The 18228-nt window shown below is 42.0% G+C and overlaps 2 protein-coding genes across 3 annotated transcripts in view; both read right to left on the bottom strand.

Moving 5' to 3' along the window:
• Positions 1-1615, bottom strand: part of pla2r1 (phospholipase A2 receptor 1) — a 33640-nt gene extending 32025 nt beyond the window's left edge. The window contains exon 1 of one of the 2 annotated variants that reach the window (XM_030415297.1): positions 1260-1615. In XM_030415297.1, the coding sequence (XP_030271157.1) occupies positions 1260-1404 (145 nt within the window). In that variant the 5' untranslated portion in view covers positions 1405-1615. The remainder of the gene's footprint in view (positions 1-1259) is intronic. The other variant, XM_030415296.1, reaches the window with a different exon arrangement.
• A 1343-nt stretch (positions 1616-2958) lies between these two features.
• itgb6 (integrin, beta 6) lies at positions 2959-18228 on the bottom strand. The gene is made up of 16 exons (XM_030415298.1): positions 18039-18228; positions 15096-15165; positions 14664-14743; positions 14213-14411; positions 13869-14115; positions 13576-13741; positions 13300-13461; positions 13069-13164; positions 12771-12860; positions 11333-11467; positions 9183-9600; positions 8879-9101; positions 8313-8407; positions 6149-6265; positions 5897-6063; positions 2959-3706 (listed from the first exon to the last, which is right to left on the bottom strand). Exons 2-16 carry the CDS (start codon positions 15148-15150, stop codon positions 3605-3607), a joined length of 2352 nt encoding a protein of 783 aa, XP_030271158.1. The 5' UTR covers positions 15151-15165; positions 18039-18228; the 3' UTR covers positions 2959-3604.

Raw genomic sequence — 18228 nt, 5'->3', positions numbered from 1 at the left:
TTCTCTTTCATCAACTCGTGAAGTGGCAACTCTAACTGAACATGAAATGAAAAACCAGCTATTTCAAAAGTAGTAGTTCTTGAACATCAAATCCATAATATTCATCAGTCTGACTCTAAATATCCTGTCTTTATATGTTTTTTTTAATGAAATATACATTCAAATTGATTTACAAATCATTATACTCTGTTGCATCAGAGCCTGACAGATATCCAATCGTTGGGGACGATGTCGATACTGATAATAGGGAACAAACCAATTCTGACATTGATTTATCAACCATTAATCTTCTAAAACGGACAGTAATGTATACACACAGAATCAGAGCTGACCAATATGCAGTTTTGGTTGCCCTTTCTGTCCGCCACTGCCAAAATATGCACACATTTTTTAACAATAATCTCTCACACTTTTATGTCACGGGGGCAAGATATTTCACAGTTTAACAATTAACTTTATTGTCTTAAACAACATCAGTGAAGTGAAATAATAAACCTAACTGGGAATTCAATGATTAAGAACCCCAAGCATCTTTTTATGCATTATGTTGTTATAAGACAACATATGTACGCTGATATCATGAAATCAACCAATATATTTGTCAGGCCTTTTTGGGGGGGATTGGGGTATTATAAAAGGCGTGTTCTCTTGAATGTTCTGACATTATTCCTTCATATATGAATTGATTTGCAAAACTCTCACTGATTATGACTCATCGATGGGTCATTTCAGCCCCATGCAGACCAGCGTTCCCTTCAGTTTGAGCTGCACCAGAAAACAAAAGCGTCTACATTTTCATGTGCTCAGACTTCAATTTATCATGTTTATCTCTCTTAATGAGCTAATCTGAGGGACCACACAACATGGGCAGAACAGATTGGAGGAGCTTTCATTCAGCCTCTGACACGTCCTTTATAACAGATAATAAAATTAAAAAAGAATCACTGCTGGTAATGTGAGCCAGGCTGCAGCAAAGTGGCTCAAACTGTGGTCCAGAGGCCAATGAGGAACTTGAAGATAAGTTTAGCTCAGGGCTCTCCAGGAAACCGAGGGGAGAGTTTCACTTCAGTCATCACAGTGACAACGTGCAGAAATGATAACTGTGCTCTCTCCACAGTGTGCAGCACACTTACATAATTATCTAGGCGACCATGTTGAAGACGAAAAACAACCGCAGCGTGTAACAGTGTGGATTTACTTTGCAGGAGGTCACTTCGTATTATTGATATAAACACGAAAAGGACGATGACTCGACTTACTGTAAAACTCCAGGAGCCGTTGTTTCTCCAGGACCTCACCGTCCTCCTCGGGGACACACAGGCAGCTTTTCGCCAGCAGCAACGTCGCGCAAATCGTCGCCACGACAGCCACGGAGTCGATGAAGCGAGACAACGGCGTGAACATTTCGACGGCGGGATGCGGTGCTGAAGCGCCAATGTCCGCACATACCGAGGCTCCTGGTCAGAGAGGGGGAGTCTTTTTTTTTTCCTCCTTTGGGCTAGTTGTTTTTTTCCCCCTCACAGAAAAACTTTAGCCCAGTCAAAGTTTTTCAGCGGGGGACCAGCGACGTCACGTCTGACGGAGGAGCTGCCGCTGCTCTCCGGGCTGGAAGCTGCATTCCTGCCGCTCCGGACTGTTTTCACTGGGTCACAGGAGCCAGAATAACACGGTTTAGACATAAATAAACTCAGGGACGGATACATACTGCAGGCCTGGATATATAAATACATATTCCACCTCCATTCTAGTTAGGCTGCTTACTTTTTACTTGACCGTAACTGTATTTTTTTTTTTCTTACAAACGAGATGTGGTGTGAGGAGCAGCTTTGTAAAAAGATAGATAAAAAAAGTAACCAAAAGTCAGTAAAAGTAAAGATACTGTGATCAAATATTACTTTGGTAAAGTTAAAGTCACCCATATGAGTAGTGTTTAAGAGATACAATGTCTCACGTATTAAAACACATAAATCATACAAATGTTTTCATGTATACATACTGGACACAAAGATATGCAGAAGATACTCACTTTCAATTATCTTGAAATTGTATGTAAGTACAGTAATACGAGGAAAAGTACTTAGTAAATGTATTTAGTTACATTCCATGATCACTGTTAAGAAGCAGGGTACTCAGATATTTTACTTAAGTGGCCTAAAAGTGGCAACACATGCAGTAGCAATACTTTATTACAAATAACGTCATGAGTTTAAAATGTTTACTCAAGTTAGATACTTACAATACTCTGGTAAAGTACAATTACCTTGGAATTGTATTTAAGTACAGTGAGGGTAAATGTGCTTAGTTACATTTGTTAAGAAGTGGGCTACTCCAATATTTAACTTAAGTGGCTTAAAAGTTGCAATATCACAGAGTAGAAATACTTTGTTACAAGTAATGTCATGTATTTAAAATGTTTACTTCAGTCATATACTAAAAATACTCAAGTAAAGTACAGTTACCTCAAAATGTATACATACTGTGCACCATGAGTCGACTGATGAACGCCTGGCCGATTATTGGAACTAGCATTTTTTTTCTCATCTTTTTCATTACATTTTAAAAATAGGCAACTTCTGATACCAAAGAAATAAGTGACTAAAGTTATCAAATAAATATTCACCTCCAAAATATGTGGCCTGGAAGTTTAAAGTAGCAGGGCATGAAAATATTCAGGGGAAGTACAAAAAAGCACAGTACTACCACTTAGTTACATTCCATGATCACTGTGAAGATGCAAGCTACTCAGATCTTTTACTTAAAGGGCCTAAAAGCAGCAACATTCAGAGTAGAAATACTTTATTACAAGTAACGTGTAAAATGTTTGCTTAAATTAGATGTTAAAAATATTCAGGTTAAGAACAATTATGTCGAAATTGTACTTCAGTACAGTAGCAGAGTAAATGTACTGCGTTACATTCCATCACTCGTCAGACACTCCACAAGTAAAATACAAGAACCTCAAAGTAGAAAATGCACTTTAATTTTCCATCACTGGCCTGGAAAGAGGGGATAAAGTGATGACTCTCACTGTAAACAAAACTTGAAATCCTCCAAATCAATCAATCCTATCAATATCTGACACCCTTAAATGCCATTTTACAATACGTCAAAATTCTACTTTATTTATGTGCCATGCCACTAAAAATTTTAATTATCAACATCGAAGGCTCAGCCTTACTTTACGATAAAACAACAAACACAATATTAAAAAAACAACATAATAATCATCCACCTGCATATTTACATTCATTAGAATAAAACATTTGTTTCAGTAGTAGACCACTCGTACGCCTCCTTTCCAAGCTGCATGTTACAGTGGACACAAACGTGTCAAAAGTTCGTGGGGTCATGCAACAGGGTAGTGCAGTGTTTGACAGTACATTAACGGCAGTGCACTTTTACAGCAGGAAATTAATCATAATCTGTTCACAGTGTCGTCTACTGTGTGACAACATCTCTGAAACAACACAGAGATTCATTCAAAAACACTCCTGGTACAAAACCTTTCCCTCTTACTCTTTGTCTCACACAAACTCGCGCACACACACACACATACAAACTTCTAAGTGCACCGAGACGTTGGTTTAGCGTTGTCTCCAGTTTATCATCGGTGGTGATCCAGTGTAATAATCTTTTCTCTCTCATTGTTCCTATAAGTTACATTTTTGAATGTAGATGTTGAGCTTCTGAACAGAGGGTTGGTACCCTGGAGACAGACAAAGAAGAAAGACATCTGTTAATATCAAGCTGTTAATATCGATAATCATAATAATTACTGAAGATAACGCCAACTTCAGTAGAAGTGAGCATGCTAACCAGATATGCAACTCTGCAATACAATTCATAGACGTCATAAAGTCAAACCTGGAAGAAAACTGCTATCCCAACCATTAAACACTAGCTGTTTTTAGACAGGGCAGCAAGCTGCCAATTTGCCCGTCCTTTTGGCAGCTTGGTCCGTGGTTTTAGACAGAGGCCGGCAGATTTGGGGTCTGTTTCGGTCCGCCGATTTGCCGCCTCGGAGTGTACACTTATTTCCGCCTCGCCTGCTATCTAAAAATGAGGCGGCAATGTGCCGGCCTCTACGTGAGATGGGCGGAGGTGCCGATGACATGCAATGTTGTGCGACCCACAGCCGGGGAGTTTTAAAACCAAGAAACAGCTGATCACAGCAGTCAGTCCATCACTTCATCCGCGGACATTAAGACAAGCAACTGGACAGCCGCTGAGATCCAGGAGATGCTAGCGTCTCCTCGGTCTCTGTAGCTGTCTTCGTTGCAAATGTGCCGCCTTTTCTATCTAAAAAGGGCTACTCTCTGATTGACTTCACTGTCAACTAACATTTACCAGTCCTTCCAGAAAAACAAGTTTTTATGTGATTGTTGTGGGCAAAAATCCTTGATTATGCAGCACATTTTCTTAAAAAATGCGATGGAATATGCGGGATATTTATGCAATGAAATTGCGGGAACTTGCAAAAATCGCGTGAACTTACAAAAATTGCGGGAACGTGCAAAAACTGCGGTTTAATGAAAAAGAGAAAAAAAAGTCTCACTATGCTACTAACTTAATGTAAAGATTCATTTCTTATTACTTCCTATGATAAGCAGCATACTACATCACAGAAAGTGCTGGGAATATTTAAGTTCTCAGCTTGTTTTATTTCAGACCTTAATAAACACAAGGCTCAAACTTACAAAACATTGATAAGTCAAACAAGTTCTGTATAAAAAAAATATAAAAAATAAAATGTGTGTTTCCTGTTTTACAGAGGTAGTGATACAAAACAGACATCTTCTGTTGAAATAAGTGCTTCCAATGCACAAAGTGCAATCTCTTCCTGTAACGTAAATGTACATACTACTAATATACTTACAACTGTAAGGTTTTTGAAACGAGTATGATTTTTTGTTGGCAAATGAGACTGATTTGCGGGCTTCATCATGGCTTCATCGCGGGGTTTGCAGCTTTTCGACGATGTTCACGTTGTGTAATTACGTCACTTCATAACGTTGCCATGGCAACAGGGGAAAATGGCTGAAGTAAACGCAACATTTTTCAACTTTCTGCTAAGATATATGTGACTTTTTTGCAATGAAAATGCGGGGATTATGAAATCATGCAAGCCCCGCATATTTTGGGTGGAAATCGGCCATTTATGCGGCAAAAGTGCGGCGTATTTGAAAAAATGCAGCCCCCGCATGAATATGCAGACTTTGCCTGATTATGCATTGAATTATGCGATCGCATAATCGCGTTTTTCTGGAGGGACTGATTTACAGAAGATTTGATGTGCTTTAAGTAACAAACATTCTTAATTTCCATTAAGTACATTACAGCATGCAGTTAGAAGACAATGTACATTTGACACCTTTGAGATATTTCGCAGTGTCATATAAATGTGACAGAATGTGAGAAACTAAAGACATACGTGGATTTTGGTGGGTTTTAGGGCAGACGCTTTAAAACTGTGAAGCACACACTGTACACTCCTTCTCTGTGTCATAATTCAGTCAAATACGAACACACAGACAATATACCCACATTTTTAGATTCTCTGTTATTTACACCTTGCAGTAATATAATTATATTTGATGTCATCATGCTAAAACATCTCTTAAATCTTAAATGAATGAAATAAAGTAATACAGTGATAGTTGTCCGTTCATACCTGGATACAGTGTGAACAAGAACTGCTAATAGACAATTTGGCACACTTTTAATGCCAATTTGCTAAAATCTAAACAATCAGGCTTGAGCTGTAGGCTACAGCTATGTAGCTGACTCCATGTAACACTTCACTCTCCCGCTATGTGTAGTTCCAAAGTTTTTAGCATGATTTTACTCGAAACGGCATAAGACAGGGAATAACAATAAAATGACTTCAATGACTTACTGTCTGCCATTTTGCCTTTGATCTCTCAGCCTCGAACTTGGCCACCTCTTTCTTGTCGTGGACCGACACCAGCACCTTCCACACACCCAGCAGAATCAGGCCGATGCACACGACGGAGAGGGAGACGCCCAGAATAATCATAGGGATGTTGGGAGGCTCTGGGCAACCTGGGACAGGACAGAGGATGAGATGAGACCCACGCCACAACTCCTTCTTTGTTTTATCTGTTTTGTATTCCATTGTAAAACTTACCGTACATCTCGAGATTGTAGGCAATGATCCCAGTATCACCTCCTACCACATGAAAAGAGATCCGGCACTCGTTCTCTGTCATCAGCGCACATTTCATAGAAGGGCCCTTGTCATAATCTGAGAGGAAATGAGAACATGCATATCCATAAGGAAGCCATGAATCCACCGTGTATCATCTTCCCTCTCCACATTGTGCTGAGAGTGTAAAAGGATATACTCGCCTCTGTTGTGCTGTCAGTGTGATTTCCATATCAAAGTCTAAAATCTGGTGTGTGTTCATGTGTGTGCCATTGTATTTCACATCTGAGGCCTGAAAATCCTCGGTGATAATCAGATATACCTCTCAGCTCGCGCAAGGTTTAAAATAATCTGGTGTATAAAGGAAGACGAAGTCCTGTGGCCATTCACATGCACTATAATAGCTCTGCCTGTACGACAAGGTAAATAATATGTTCCCCATTGTCCAGCGCTGCCTGAATGGACATGGATGGTGTTGTGTTAGAGACGGGGGGATGCGGGCTATAGACGGACACCTGAGTTGGTGTGGGTCAGCATTCCTTCAAATCTCTGACCCATGGGGGAACTTAGCATGGCTCTGTGTTGATACTATCAGAAACACTGAGCCGAGAGGAAGAACCCCAAACAACACGCATTTACAGCACAGGTAGGAGGTCATGCTTTGACGCAGGTATATATATAGTGTTAATATCAGTGAACATATTATAAAAACAGACTTCTTTTATTCTGCAGGGTTAGAGGTTTCCTGTCCTAATTTAATGCATCACTTATTTGTATGTCTTACCTAACTAAAAACCTTTGCTGTCGGCCAGTTTCTCAATTCATATCGAGTTATTTCCTTCAAGCTATCTGTTTTGTTTTTTGCTGTCGATGTTATGTTATATCATGCCAAGGACAGTTTTGAATACTGTCCCTTTCTTATCTCTTCCAAGAGACCCTGACATCAACATTTGGCTGCCCCCCCCCCCCCCCCCCCCCCCCCCCCCAAAAAAAAAAAATCCATGCTGTCCTCAGCTACTGTATGTTATTAACAAACAGAAAGGGATGAGCCTGGATAACAAGAAACAAGCAAACATGGACGCCGTTTCTTAACTTTCAGATTTTGAAGGTTCCCACGTGAATTTTGTAAACAGTACCCTCCCAAAACTGCATCAGATGTTACATGATGGGAACATTATATTCCCTGTGATACACTGACAATCTGAAGCAGGTTTTTAGTATCAGCCAGCCAGAATTTCACACTTTTGTGACATCTAAAGACATACAGCATGCTTTGGAAAATAGATAAGCAATATTGGGTGCATGCCATTTGTAGTTAACAGGGCAGAGCAACTGCTTCTCTACTAAATCACACATAAAGTTAAACATTTGACATAAACTTGACAAGAACTGGACAAAAATAATATAAAATTTGAGCAGGATCATATCGTGATGATTTGCACGGGTGGCAAAAGTACACACATTCTCTGCAGTGGTAGTACAGATACATCAGTACAGACGACTAGAAATAGAAAAACTGAGTCCACCTATTTACTCAAGCAAAAGTTAGAAAGTACTCAAAGTATAAAAGTAAAAGTATCCCTCTGAAAGAAATTTGTATTGGCCATTTTTTGCGTAAAGCTGACTGAATCTCTCTTCTTATTAATATAATTCAAAGACTATTAAATTTAAAGGTAGAATCAGTAGGATTTGTCTGAGCTGCTTGTAAATGCACCAGAAAGATAGTTGATTGGTGAGTTTTTATACCAAGGATGTCAAATACTAACATTTTGGGTCGGTAAAGCTTCCCGAACACAGCAAAAAAATGAGTAAATAAGAAAATACAGAGGGCTGCAGGATCTCTGCCGATACGAGATACTAAAACGTATTTTCTTCACATTTGAGTCCCCGTCTCTGTCTGTTGCCGTCTTGCGATGCTTGCATTATATGCCCTGATAGGTTAAAATCACTGATGTTGGGATGGTGGCATGCGATGAAGCAAAATAAAAATATTCTCAAACGGATTAAAACCTTAACGTAACAAACCTGTTTTGGAAATGTGAGGAGTATAAAGTACAGATATGTGTGTGTGTGTTTAAATGTAGGGAGTACATAAAAAATAGTGGCAGTAATAGGCAGAGAGAGCCTTTTAGCTGGAGTCCTTTACCTGCTGTTGCGTTGATGAAAATCTTAGGGACGCTGCATGTTTGAGCACAAGTCTCTTCATCGTCCTTATCTTCCAGATGGCACTCTACACAGGCCCTGGTTGCAAAACAAGAGGAAAAACAAAAGGTCAGGTTTTCCTTCGGGGCGATACAGTACCTCCCAGTTTAATGAGGCTTCAATCACTGAAAATAGTGAGTACAAGAAAAACACAGTGTTGGACACTTATCACAGTTTTCCCAAGGCTTCGCTCACTCCCTATCACCAGCCTTGCCCTATAACAGTGGTATCAAATGACACTGGCCCTGGCAGCTGCTTTACAATGTAGAAAGGAAATCTCTTAGTGCTGTGTTGGCCATTAGTTGTCTTTTGATGTCACATGGAAGGTGTAGACACATGTGAACAAGAGGATCAGAACCTGATAGGCCTGTACTCAAAGGAACAGACGGATCATGCGGCATAAGGAGACAACATCTTATATCTTTCAGGTAAAGGTACAACAATTACAGCCGACAAAAACCTCTACATTACCTCCTCATTCAAGAGCTGGTGGCATGAATATGCTCTCACCTTGCAGAGCTACAGGCGTCTCCACATGTAGCGCACTTCTCACAGTTGTCCCCAGATGCTCCAGGCAGAGAGCAGACGCACCGGCCGCACTCACACCTCCCCCGGCCGCTGCAGAGAGCGCCATCCTCTGACATGCACGCCTCCGTGCTGGTGCTGCAGTTACAATACTCCCCCGTCCAGCCGCTCTCGCAGTGGCACTGTCCGCAGTCACACACTCCGTGACCTACAAAACACAAAGTTGCTCAAGCAACAACAGGCTCAACAACGCATGAATAATGTATGACATTCACACATAATCACTCACCTCCGCAGAGCTCCCCACGGAAGCGAACACAGGAGTAATTGTCACACTCGCAGTACGGCCCGTAGATGCGTCCAAAGCTGGATGTGTGACACACACACTGGCCACAGTAGCACTGGCCCTGGCCGCTGCATATCACGGACTCATTGTTCGCCAGGCAGTTACTCAACAAAACGCTCTCTTCACTGCATTCGCACTCTGCTCCCAGGAACCCCGGCTGACACACGCACACGCCGCACTGGAATGCCCCCTGGCCCTCGGTGCACTGGCTGCTGTTTGCTTCAGGTGGCTGCCGGCAGTCGCACGAGCAAAGAGACTCCAGTTCCACCTCCAGACTGTCCTGCAGACCCACCGGTTTGAGGGAGAAGTGCCGGACTCCTGACAGGCATCCTGGGATCGCCACGGACACGTTGAAGACCACCTGGATAGCAAAGAAGACGTCCATGAAAGCATTGATACAGCTTTTTTCCCCTGAATTCTATTAAAAACACATCAACAAGCAAGACTGTTGCAGTTGTGTCACTTTCTATTATTACGAAGAACAGACCGGTAGTTCACTTTCAATCAATCCCACTTACACTATCCTGCTGCTGTAAATACTCACTAAGTCATCAAATGTGTATAAATCCATTTCTTAAAATAATTTACTCCCCTCCGAGTAACTTAAGCAAAAAAAAAACAGCGCCCAGCTGTTTTAGGAAATTATGTTTAAAAAATGAATGTGAAATGCATGTGTAATTGCATATGAGTGATTTTTTTATTTTCCAAAAAGAGACACAGACAGGCTGGGAAAGTCAGAAACTATTAAAAGATAAGTGAATGCATCATTACTTGCCAATTAATTGCTTATTTTAATAATCAATTACTCTGTCGATTACTTTCTTGATCAATCCATTAATCATTTTGTCTATAATGTATCAGAAAAAAAAGCTCATCATAATTTCCCACAGCCTTCTTTTATTCCCAGTAATATTTATATAACTATCAGACATAGGTGAGCAGTAAATCATCAAGTTTGATATGTTTTAAATTGACAATTTTAAGCGATTAATCAATTATCATAGCGGTTTCTGATTTAATTTCTGGCGTTGAACTAATCAGTACAGCTGTAGATACAATATAGAGCACATACAGCTTTATATATGGCATTGTCTGCTCATCACACAGGACCAATTGATGATCTGTACCGTTTAAAGAAGGGTCAGACTGAACTATCAAAGACAGCTGCTCGAGCTCGGAGGGAGAACATGGACTCAGAATTATATTTACTAGGACGGAATGCCCGGTGAGCAGGGACCTCGGCAAACTGGAAGGTTTTCCTTATGTAGAGAATGTTTTATCGCCTCTGCAATGTAGCTAAAGTGAGGAGAACAAGCAGACCACTCATTGCACTGATTTTTTTTTCAGATCAAATACGTAACTTTTGTGTCAAATAAAAAAATAATGTTATGAATTAATGAGCACATGCTCTTGTCTCTCTTTGATGTGTGAACCATGTTGTCCTCTGACATGACACTTTCAGTTCAGCCTGATTGTAGAGCAGGAACCTTTCATGCAGCAGCTTTTTGCTGAGGAGCCAGAAGTGTTGATGTCATAAACATAACCTTTAAACCAACCTCTTTAACCTCAGGCTGCTTCATGATTACAACGTTCTTATTGTTTTTGCTGTTTGGCAAAGAGGATTTATTTATTTTCTCACTTTTATTCATCTAATTTAAAATTGTTTTATTTTACATTTTAGCACAGTCAGTTACAGTAGAATATGCCAGTCACCTTTTTTCTGTTTTTTTTCCCCATTTGTGGCCATAAAAGAAAAAGTTCGCCAAAATCCAAACTAGTTCAACACTTCTGATTTATTCCTGAGAGGGTATAAAGGAAGGATCCTCGTGGTCCTGTTCTTTTGTTCTTGTTGTCCTTAGCACTAGCACTGTTTGAATGTTTACAAAGGAGGGGACAAAGACATGCCGGGGGAATTTCAAAATCAATGTTTTCACTGTGCATTCCTGATCACTGAATTGAGATATCAACCTGGATCATTGCACCCGTACTCAACACTCTTATTAGTTTGCTTGTTGCTGTAAAGCACGTGACTGTATGAAAGCCAGGTGTTACACAGAGACGGAGACGGAGCACTTGAGAGCAAAATAACTGACCATCTCTCCAGGTTTGATGTTGGAGCAGCGTTTCAGATCCGGCAGGACGGTCCCATCCGGACAAATGGCTGTAAAAGACATCTGCAGCCCTTCTGTGTCTCCGAGGGCCTCCAGTTCGATCTCTGAACGCAGCTCCTGGAACACAGTGCACACACATATATCATATATACATCAGCACCTTGTATGGAAATGCCATTGGCAGCACATACCTGCTACCGAAAAATCATCGACTATCAAATCAATAAACTGACGTCTATTATTTTTGTACTGCTGCTGTTGCTCCGATGTCTGATGAGATTACCTGTCTGAATAAAAAGTTAAATAAAATAAAACAATGACCTGGGATTTCCAGGGCTTTAAGTGGAGTCACACTTTGACCCTGTGCTGACCTGTAGTGTGCTCAAACCTCCTATCTAGCGCTCTCCTTTTGGGTGAGTCATCCTCCCAGGTGTGCTGGGCTGTACGAAAGTGCCTGAAGGAAGAGTGACAGCGAACCTCAGCCCGAGGAAACACTGCGTTTGACTGACTAACGAACTCTGTGACGGACTGTCTGGGGTGCTAACACAGGGTTAATTGTGTGTTTCCTGCAGGCCTGTAATTGCACTGTGTCTTCGGCGTTGCTAAGGAGGAGAAAACAGGGGGGTGTTTAGTGGATACACCCAATTGTAAGATGGATTAAGGGGAGGTGGGTAAAACAGATTCATAAGACTCTTAACTATTATTCAGTAATACATTGCAGGGTATTTAAATGTCTACCCACTGAGCAACAAACATTAATCCGAAGATTCAGGTGAGTATAATTAAAAGTCGTGTTTCTTCTGTAAGTAATAGGCCTCTGTTTGAAGAACCACAGGTATCTACAATAAGCGGCTGCTCACTTCAGTGTGGTTAACGTGGCACAGACTAAAAGTCGGTGTCAGCGACGTAACTGATGAAGTAATTAGAGGACTCGCCGCCGTTCACCGCCGCCAGGGGGGATTTAAAAGGGAAGGACACCGGGTGCAAAGAGGTAGACAGAGAAAGATAGAGATAAAGAGAGAGAGAGAGAGAGAGAGAGAGAGAGAGAGAGAGAGAGAGAGAGAGAGAGAGAGAGAGAGAGAGAGTGGGGAAGAAAGAGCAAGTCAGAGTTGGAGGGACGAGGAGATCAAACAGCTGAGACAAGCAGAGACTTGCTGTCAGACACGCTGATGCAAAGCACCGGGTGGCAGAGAGAAAAACGTGTCAGAGGAAAGAATGAGAGAGGAAGAGCAGAGGAGGCAGAGGGGTAATTCATTAATGCTTCATGTTGATGTGTGTTGTGGCTCAAACTCAATAACTTGATTAAATCCAATTTAGATAGATTAGATACACACAAACACACACACACACACACACACACACACACACACACACACACACATTCAACCCGCACAGTCCAGATCACCGACTGTTTATTTACCTTGTACGCCGTCACAATCAGCTCCAAGACATTCCGTGAGTCTTTGGCCAGGTCTCCGACTGTGGCGCCAGGAATGAGATTTGCATAGTTCTGTGACAAAAAAAAACAAACCAATCAACAGCAAAGTCACTGTTACAAATGTGGGAAGACTTGGCTCAGCGTCCAGAAAGTAAAGAAAAGCACTCAGAGGAGCTGGGAAGAGCTAGAGGGCCAGTTCGAACAGGTTCAATGAGAATGCAGCTCCGTGAATTAACACGCAGACCTCAGTAAACATTGTGCTCACAGACAAACACCTTACCTTATACTTGGGTGTCTGTTCTTCTGTCACTGCGAATATCAGTAAGATATTGTTCTCCATCACTTTATCAATCAGCTGACCGAGAGTTGGATACTCCTGGAATAGAAATGGTGACATTTCACCAGTGAGTGTGCTTGTGAGGCAGAGATGACTCATCATAGATGACCCTGAAGTGACACATGAAACTGGGCTTGTGTTTAAATGAGCAAAACAATCTGAAAAAGTCTTTACTTGCACTGTGGACATGGCGTACTCGTTGTTGTCGTCAAGGTGACACTGCCCGTCATTAGGAATCACAATGCCGGCCATCTTACTGTCCATCCCGAAGTGTGAGTCAGCGTCACTGACAAACACCAGCAAACGCATCGAGTCATTCCTCCAGCCGATCTTGTCCTGTAATGAGATATGTATTGTGTTGCTCCTTACTCAACAGACTAATTGACTAATGAGGCTGTCATGACAACATAATACATCTATTGGTCATTTTTCTAGAGCCAGGAAACTGACCCCACAAACAGCCGCCTGCATGATGGCGTCAAAGCCACACTCCGGCACATCCGTGTTTGCAGATACTTGCTGTCTCGCAATTATGTCGTTGAACTTGTCCGTGCTGCTCGTCAGAGACAAGACGTGTTTATACCCAAAAGTTGGCAAGCACGTATAGCCAACCCCGCTGCAACAAGGCAGAAGTCAAAAACAGAGATTTGTGAAATAAGATTTGGTAAAAAGTAAAAACATACATCAGAAATCAGAGGATGTTGCTGAAAGTGCCTGGACATGTTTTCTTGTTTACTGCATACCTGCAGGGGTTGGCCAGCTCTTCTTCTGTGATCTTGATGAAGGGCAGCGCAGGTTTCTCCACAAAAGAGCCAAAGCCCATTCGAAATTTACTGGTGAGGTTGGCCATCTCTTTGGACAGAGAGGAGCCCAGGTCTTTGATCTTCTTCAGATCGTCGATCATGGACGCTGACAGGTCCATCAGGTAGTAGAGGTCCACAGGGTAGTCCTCTGTGTGTTGAATCTTGACCTGGAAAGTCACCTGACTGCCTACGCAAAAAACAAAACAAACACTTTATCTCCAGCTGAAAAAACGAGGAAACAACTTCAGGAGGCAAATCGTCAAAATCAAAGTAGGTTTGTGTACCAGGTCGCAGCTTGAGTGCCATTTTCTGTGGCGAGATCTGAGTGCTGTTTACGTTGCCGGTCTTCTTCCCGAGTGGGAGATCCTGCAGGATTTGACCTCTAGAGACAGGGAACTGCAGCTGGCTCCGGGCACACCCCTTTTCTAATAAGATATCCAGTGTGTCACATCGTTCGCTGACTGAAAACCAGTCTGTGAAATTCTAAAAAATGAAGGCGAAAGTCACATGTGCTGTCAGATGGAGGACGGTTTGATAATGTGGCACAAAATATTATGATCGCCATCATGACAGAAACAAGACGTGTTTCAGCTCTGGGCCTCCTCCTGCGTTACTGATCACGAAACGTCTTAACAAGTCATTTTGTTTTACACATCTGTGCCCAGGCACCCGACATTTTTTGAACGCTTCTGCCAACATGTTGCGGTTTCATACATGCAGACGCCGTTTGTTTACCTCCTGTGTGCACCAGGCACACTGGGAGCTGAGCTGCAGACATTCATCACAAGTCACAGCGCTGCCAGGTGAACATGATCCTGCAGTAAATATAAACACAGTGTACAGGTCAACATCGGCCAGAGCTTCCTGCAACAATTAAAGGTCTGTCCAGGGAAGTTTTAAAAAAGTGTGCGACCTGTTAACATTTAAAAAATGATGATGTAACACATTTATTGAGGCATATAGCTCATATAACTATCAGAGTAAGAGGGCGAAAAAGGGCTTTTCGCAGTAAAACATGTTAAGAGGTCGTAAGTACCAACAACAGAGAATGTATGGTTTGCTCTTGAGTCACTGTTACTCTTTGTTTGCACATTATAAACGTGTTGCCCTTGATTTTTTTTTTTTTTTTTTTTTTTAAAGCCGACAGTCCCCCCCACTGCTGCTTACCCTCCACGGTGTTGATCCAGTACCGAAGAATCAGGCTCAGCAGTATAAGCCCCATTAGTCCGTGAGGTTACTGGTTGTGAGGAAAAAGAAGAAGAATATTTCAAGTTGTCTCATATTTACAGGAGTCAATCACGTCCAGCTGGCATGCCTCCTGTCCTCGACCGAGAGCAGACTAGAGAGCGGAGCGCTGCCGTGCCGCACTACCTGTACGAGGGAGGAGGAGGTGAGAGGCTGCCTCCACCTGAGCTGCCTTTTATGTTCACTTCCGTCCAGGTGAGAAGGCGGGGCGGGGCGGGGCGGGGGGGCGCGAGGGAGAAACCAAAGCCACATGGTGTCATGCAGACCTCGTCTGTTTCCCGCCCTTAACGGTCTGATCATTAATCAGGTCACTTCTCACGGCCTGTGGTCACATACTGAGCTGATGCCAACAAAATGTTTTTCTGACCCCAAAACAAATAGTTGATTAATTGATATTTGATAATATTAAGAGTAGTGTGGTGATCAGGTGTACAAGTACCAATTCATTTTATGGGGGGACCTGTTCTTCTTTCTACTCCATTGCCTTTACCTGACGGCTAAAGTTAGAGCACGTCTCGGATTAACATTTCATGTAGAATGTGTAGTTCACAGTGTATGTACAATACAGTGCATTGTTAAAGATGAAGCCGGCGGTTCCCCTTTTGGAGTATGGACCCACACGAAAAAAGCACTGCATCTGTCAAAGAGACGTTTCAGCGAAACCTTTCAGGTGGTTTTATTAAGTTAACTGCTTGAGGCCCAAAGAGGTCATATTATTCAATATTTAAATGCAAATATATTCAGCAGAACTTTTTAAAAACGTCTTTCTCAGTCAATCATCTTACGACCCCTCATTTCGGAACAGACATGGCCCATATAGGTTGAGAAGCACTGGACTAAAATTGATGTATAGTATTTAAATTAGCTCCAGCTCAACCGGCTCCAACCTTAAAATGCTGCCTACACATGAATGATTTAGTAGTAAAAAACTGATCATCTAACGATATCTCTCTGACATCCTTGACACACTTGGTGGAACAACTGTGGAAACTTGCTGATGAAGGGGGCAAAGCGAGGTGAAGAGGGCGAGTGATAGACACCAATGACCAGTGTTTACTTGATGGAGTGCACCGTCTGTTCCCCCCCATCTATAAGGACTTGAGATAGTTCAAAACTGACATTCTATAATTAATAATTCTATTTATTAATACAACCAGGTGGTGTACTCCAATGTTGTATCTTGCTTTGGACAGCAGGCAAGTTGCTGGCGTAGCGATGTAATTTAAAGGTTGTCTGCTTCCACTTGCAGGAAATGTATTTGAAGTGGAGTATTTTTAAAGTAATTATCTTATTTCAGTTCATTATTATTTTTGATTGAGTAGAGGATATTATTACTTCTTCCACCAGTCTGATAGATAGATAGATAGATAGATAGATAGATAGACAGATAGATAGATACTGTTATTGTATCATCAAAACAGCCATATTAATCACAAATTAAACAAAAATTGATAAGACATAAAGAAACAAAACAAAACCATTACCAAATAACTAAAGCTCATTAACAAGAAACTTGATTAAAGCGGGGAAATTCTAACCCTAAATATAGTGAATTAGAGTGCAGGTATAAAAGAAAAGTAATAATATAGCAACAATATTTCTAAAATACAAATACCCTGTATAGGCTGGCATTTATATAACTTATTACTCAATTCCCCTGAAGCTCTTGTTGTATTAAACAGTGCTGTATTTCATGTGAAGCACCGCGTGGTTGTGGATTTAAGAGGTGCTGTAGATGTAAAGTTGGCTTGCGCACGATTTTGGAGTTGTTTACGCCGTCGCTGCTTAACTGCTTCAAAATTAATTCCCAGGTGAGCTTCACTCTCTCTCAGTCATTGAACTATGGCCAGAGAGGAATAATAAAGTACAGACAGGCCACGCCATGAGCAAATACAGCCTGTATAGCTCCATTACCCAGACACTGTATGTTAATCTTTAACCACGCAAGGACATGAATCACCGTCTTTAGTCAAAGAGGATTTTTTTATTGATTGACTCAAGACTGAACCAGCTGTGTATGCCTAAAAACAAGATATGAATCGTGAGTGTGTGTGACACAAGGGGGATGAGGAGGGAGGGAGGGAGGGAGGGAGGGAGGCGTGGGGGTGCGTAGGTGTTGAACCATTGACAGCTGCAGTGCAAATATCCCTACTCACAGGAATCTCACAATTCATCACCACACCCCACTGGATCTGGGTGAGTCCCATCTGTCACCCCCAAACCAAACCCCACCTCCACTGCTCTTGCACTAATCCCCTCTCACCCTTCTCTTCTTCTCCTCCTTTCTTCTTTCGCCTCCTCTCTCCTCGCCTCTCTGCATTTTGATCCACCTTGCCTCGTCGCCCTCTTGAAGTGTCGGCCTGTGAAATTTCATTCATAACCCCTTTAGGCTTAATTCCTCTCATTTTCTACCTGTGGTTTGCTCCTCCCCCCTCCTTTCCTCCCTCGCAGCCTCCATCTTTTCCTGCTTACCATTTTATTCTTGGGTTTCTTGAGAAGCATCTCAGCATGACGCAATGAAACACCACTTTTTTGAAACCTCTCTCTTCTTTAGGTGATTTGAATGTCCTGCGTGGGAGTGTGGTCGAGCAGATCGGATGTTTAAAGCGTAATGCGGTGTCACAGTTGCACCATACTGTTCCTGACCTCGATCTACATTTAAAAGGTGTTTCCCTTCGGTTTGTTTTTCCAGGAAATTCTTCTCAATGAATTTGACGGCGTTTGAAGCATACCATGACATGTTTTTTAAGGAGTCTCATCAAAATTCAGCCATCCATAAATTATTCTCTCACATATCTGTCTCCCTCTCTCTGTCTCTCTCTAAGCACTACATGTGTAGATGAACCCTGCAATGAGCCAACTCACCTTCAGGGGCGTCCTCTGATAACATGCTGTCCCTTCTCAGTCTGTCCTCCTTGTCATCAAGTGAAAAATGTAGAGGAACAGGGAAGCATCAGAGCAGCACATTCAGTCTCATTGTGTCCCCTCAGTCGTCAGAGCAACAGTAAACCTATTGTAACGGCGCCCTTTATGAAGCATGGCGCTAGGGTGACCC

The sequence above is a fragment of the Sparus aurata genome, chromosome 4 (assembly GCF_900880675.1).
Source record: "Sparus aurata chromosome 4, fSpaAur1.1, whole genome shotgun sequence".
Lineage (NCBI taxonomy): Eukaryota > Metazoa > Chordata > Actinopteri > Spariformes > Sparidae > Sparus > Sparus aurata.
This window is presented reverse-complemented; position numbering and strand designations above follow the sequence as displayed.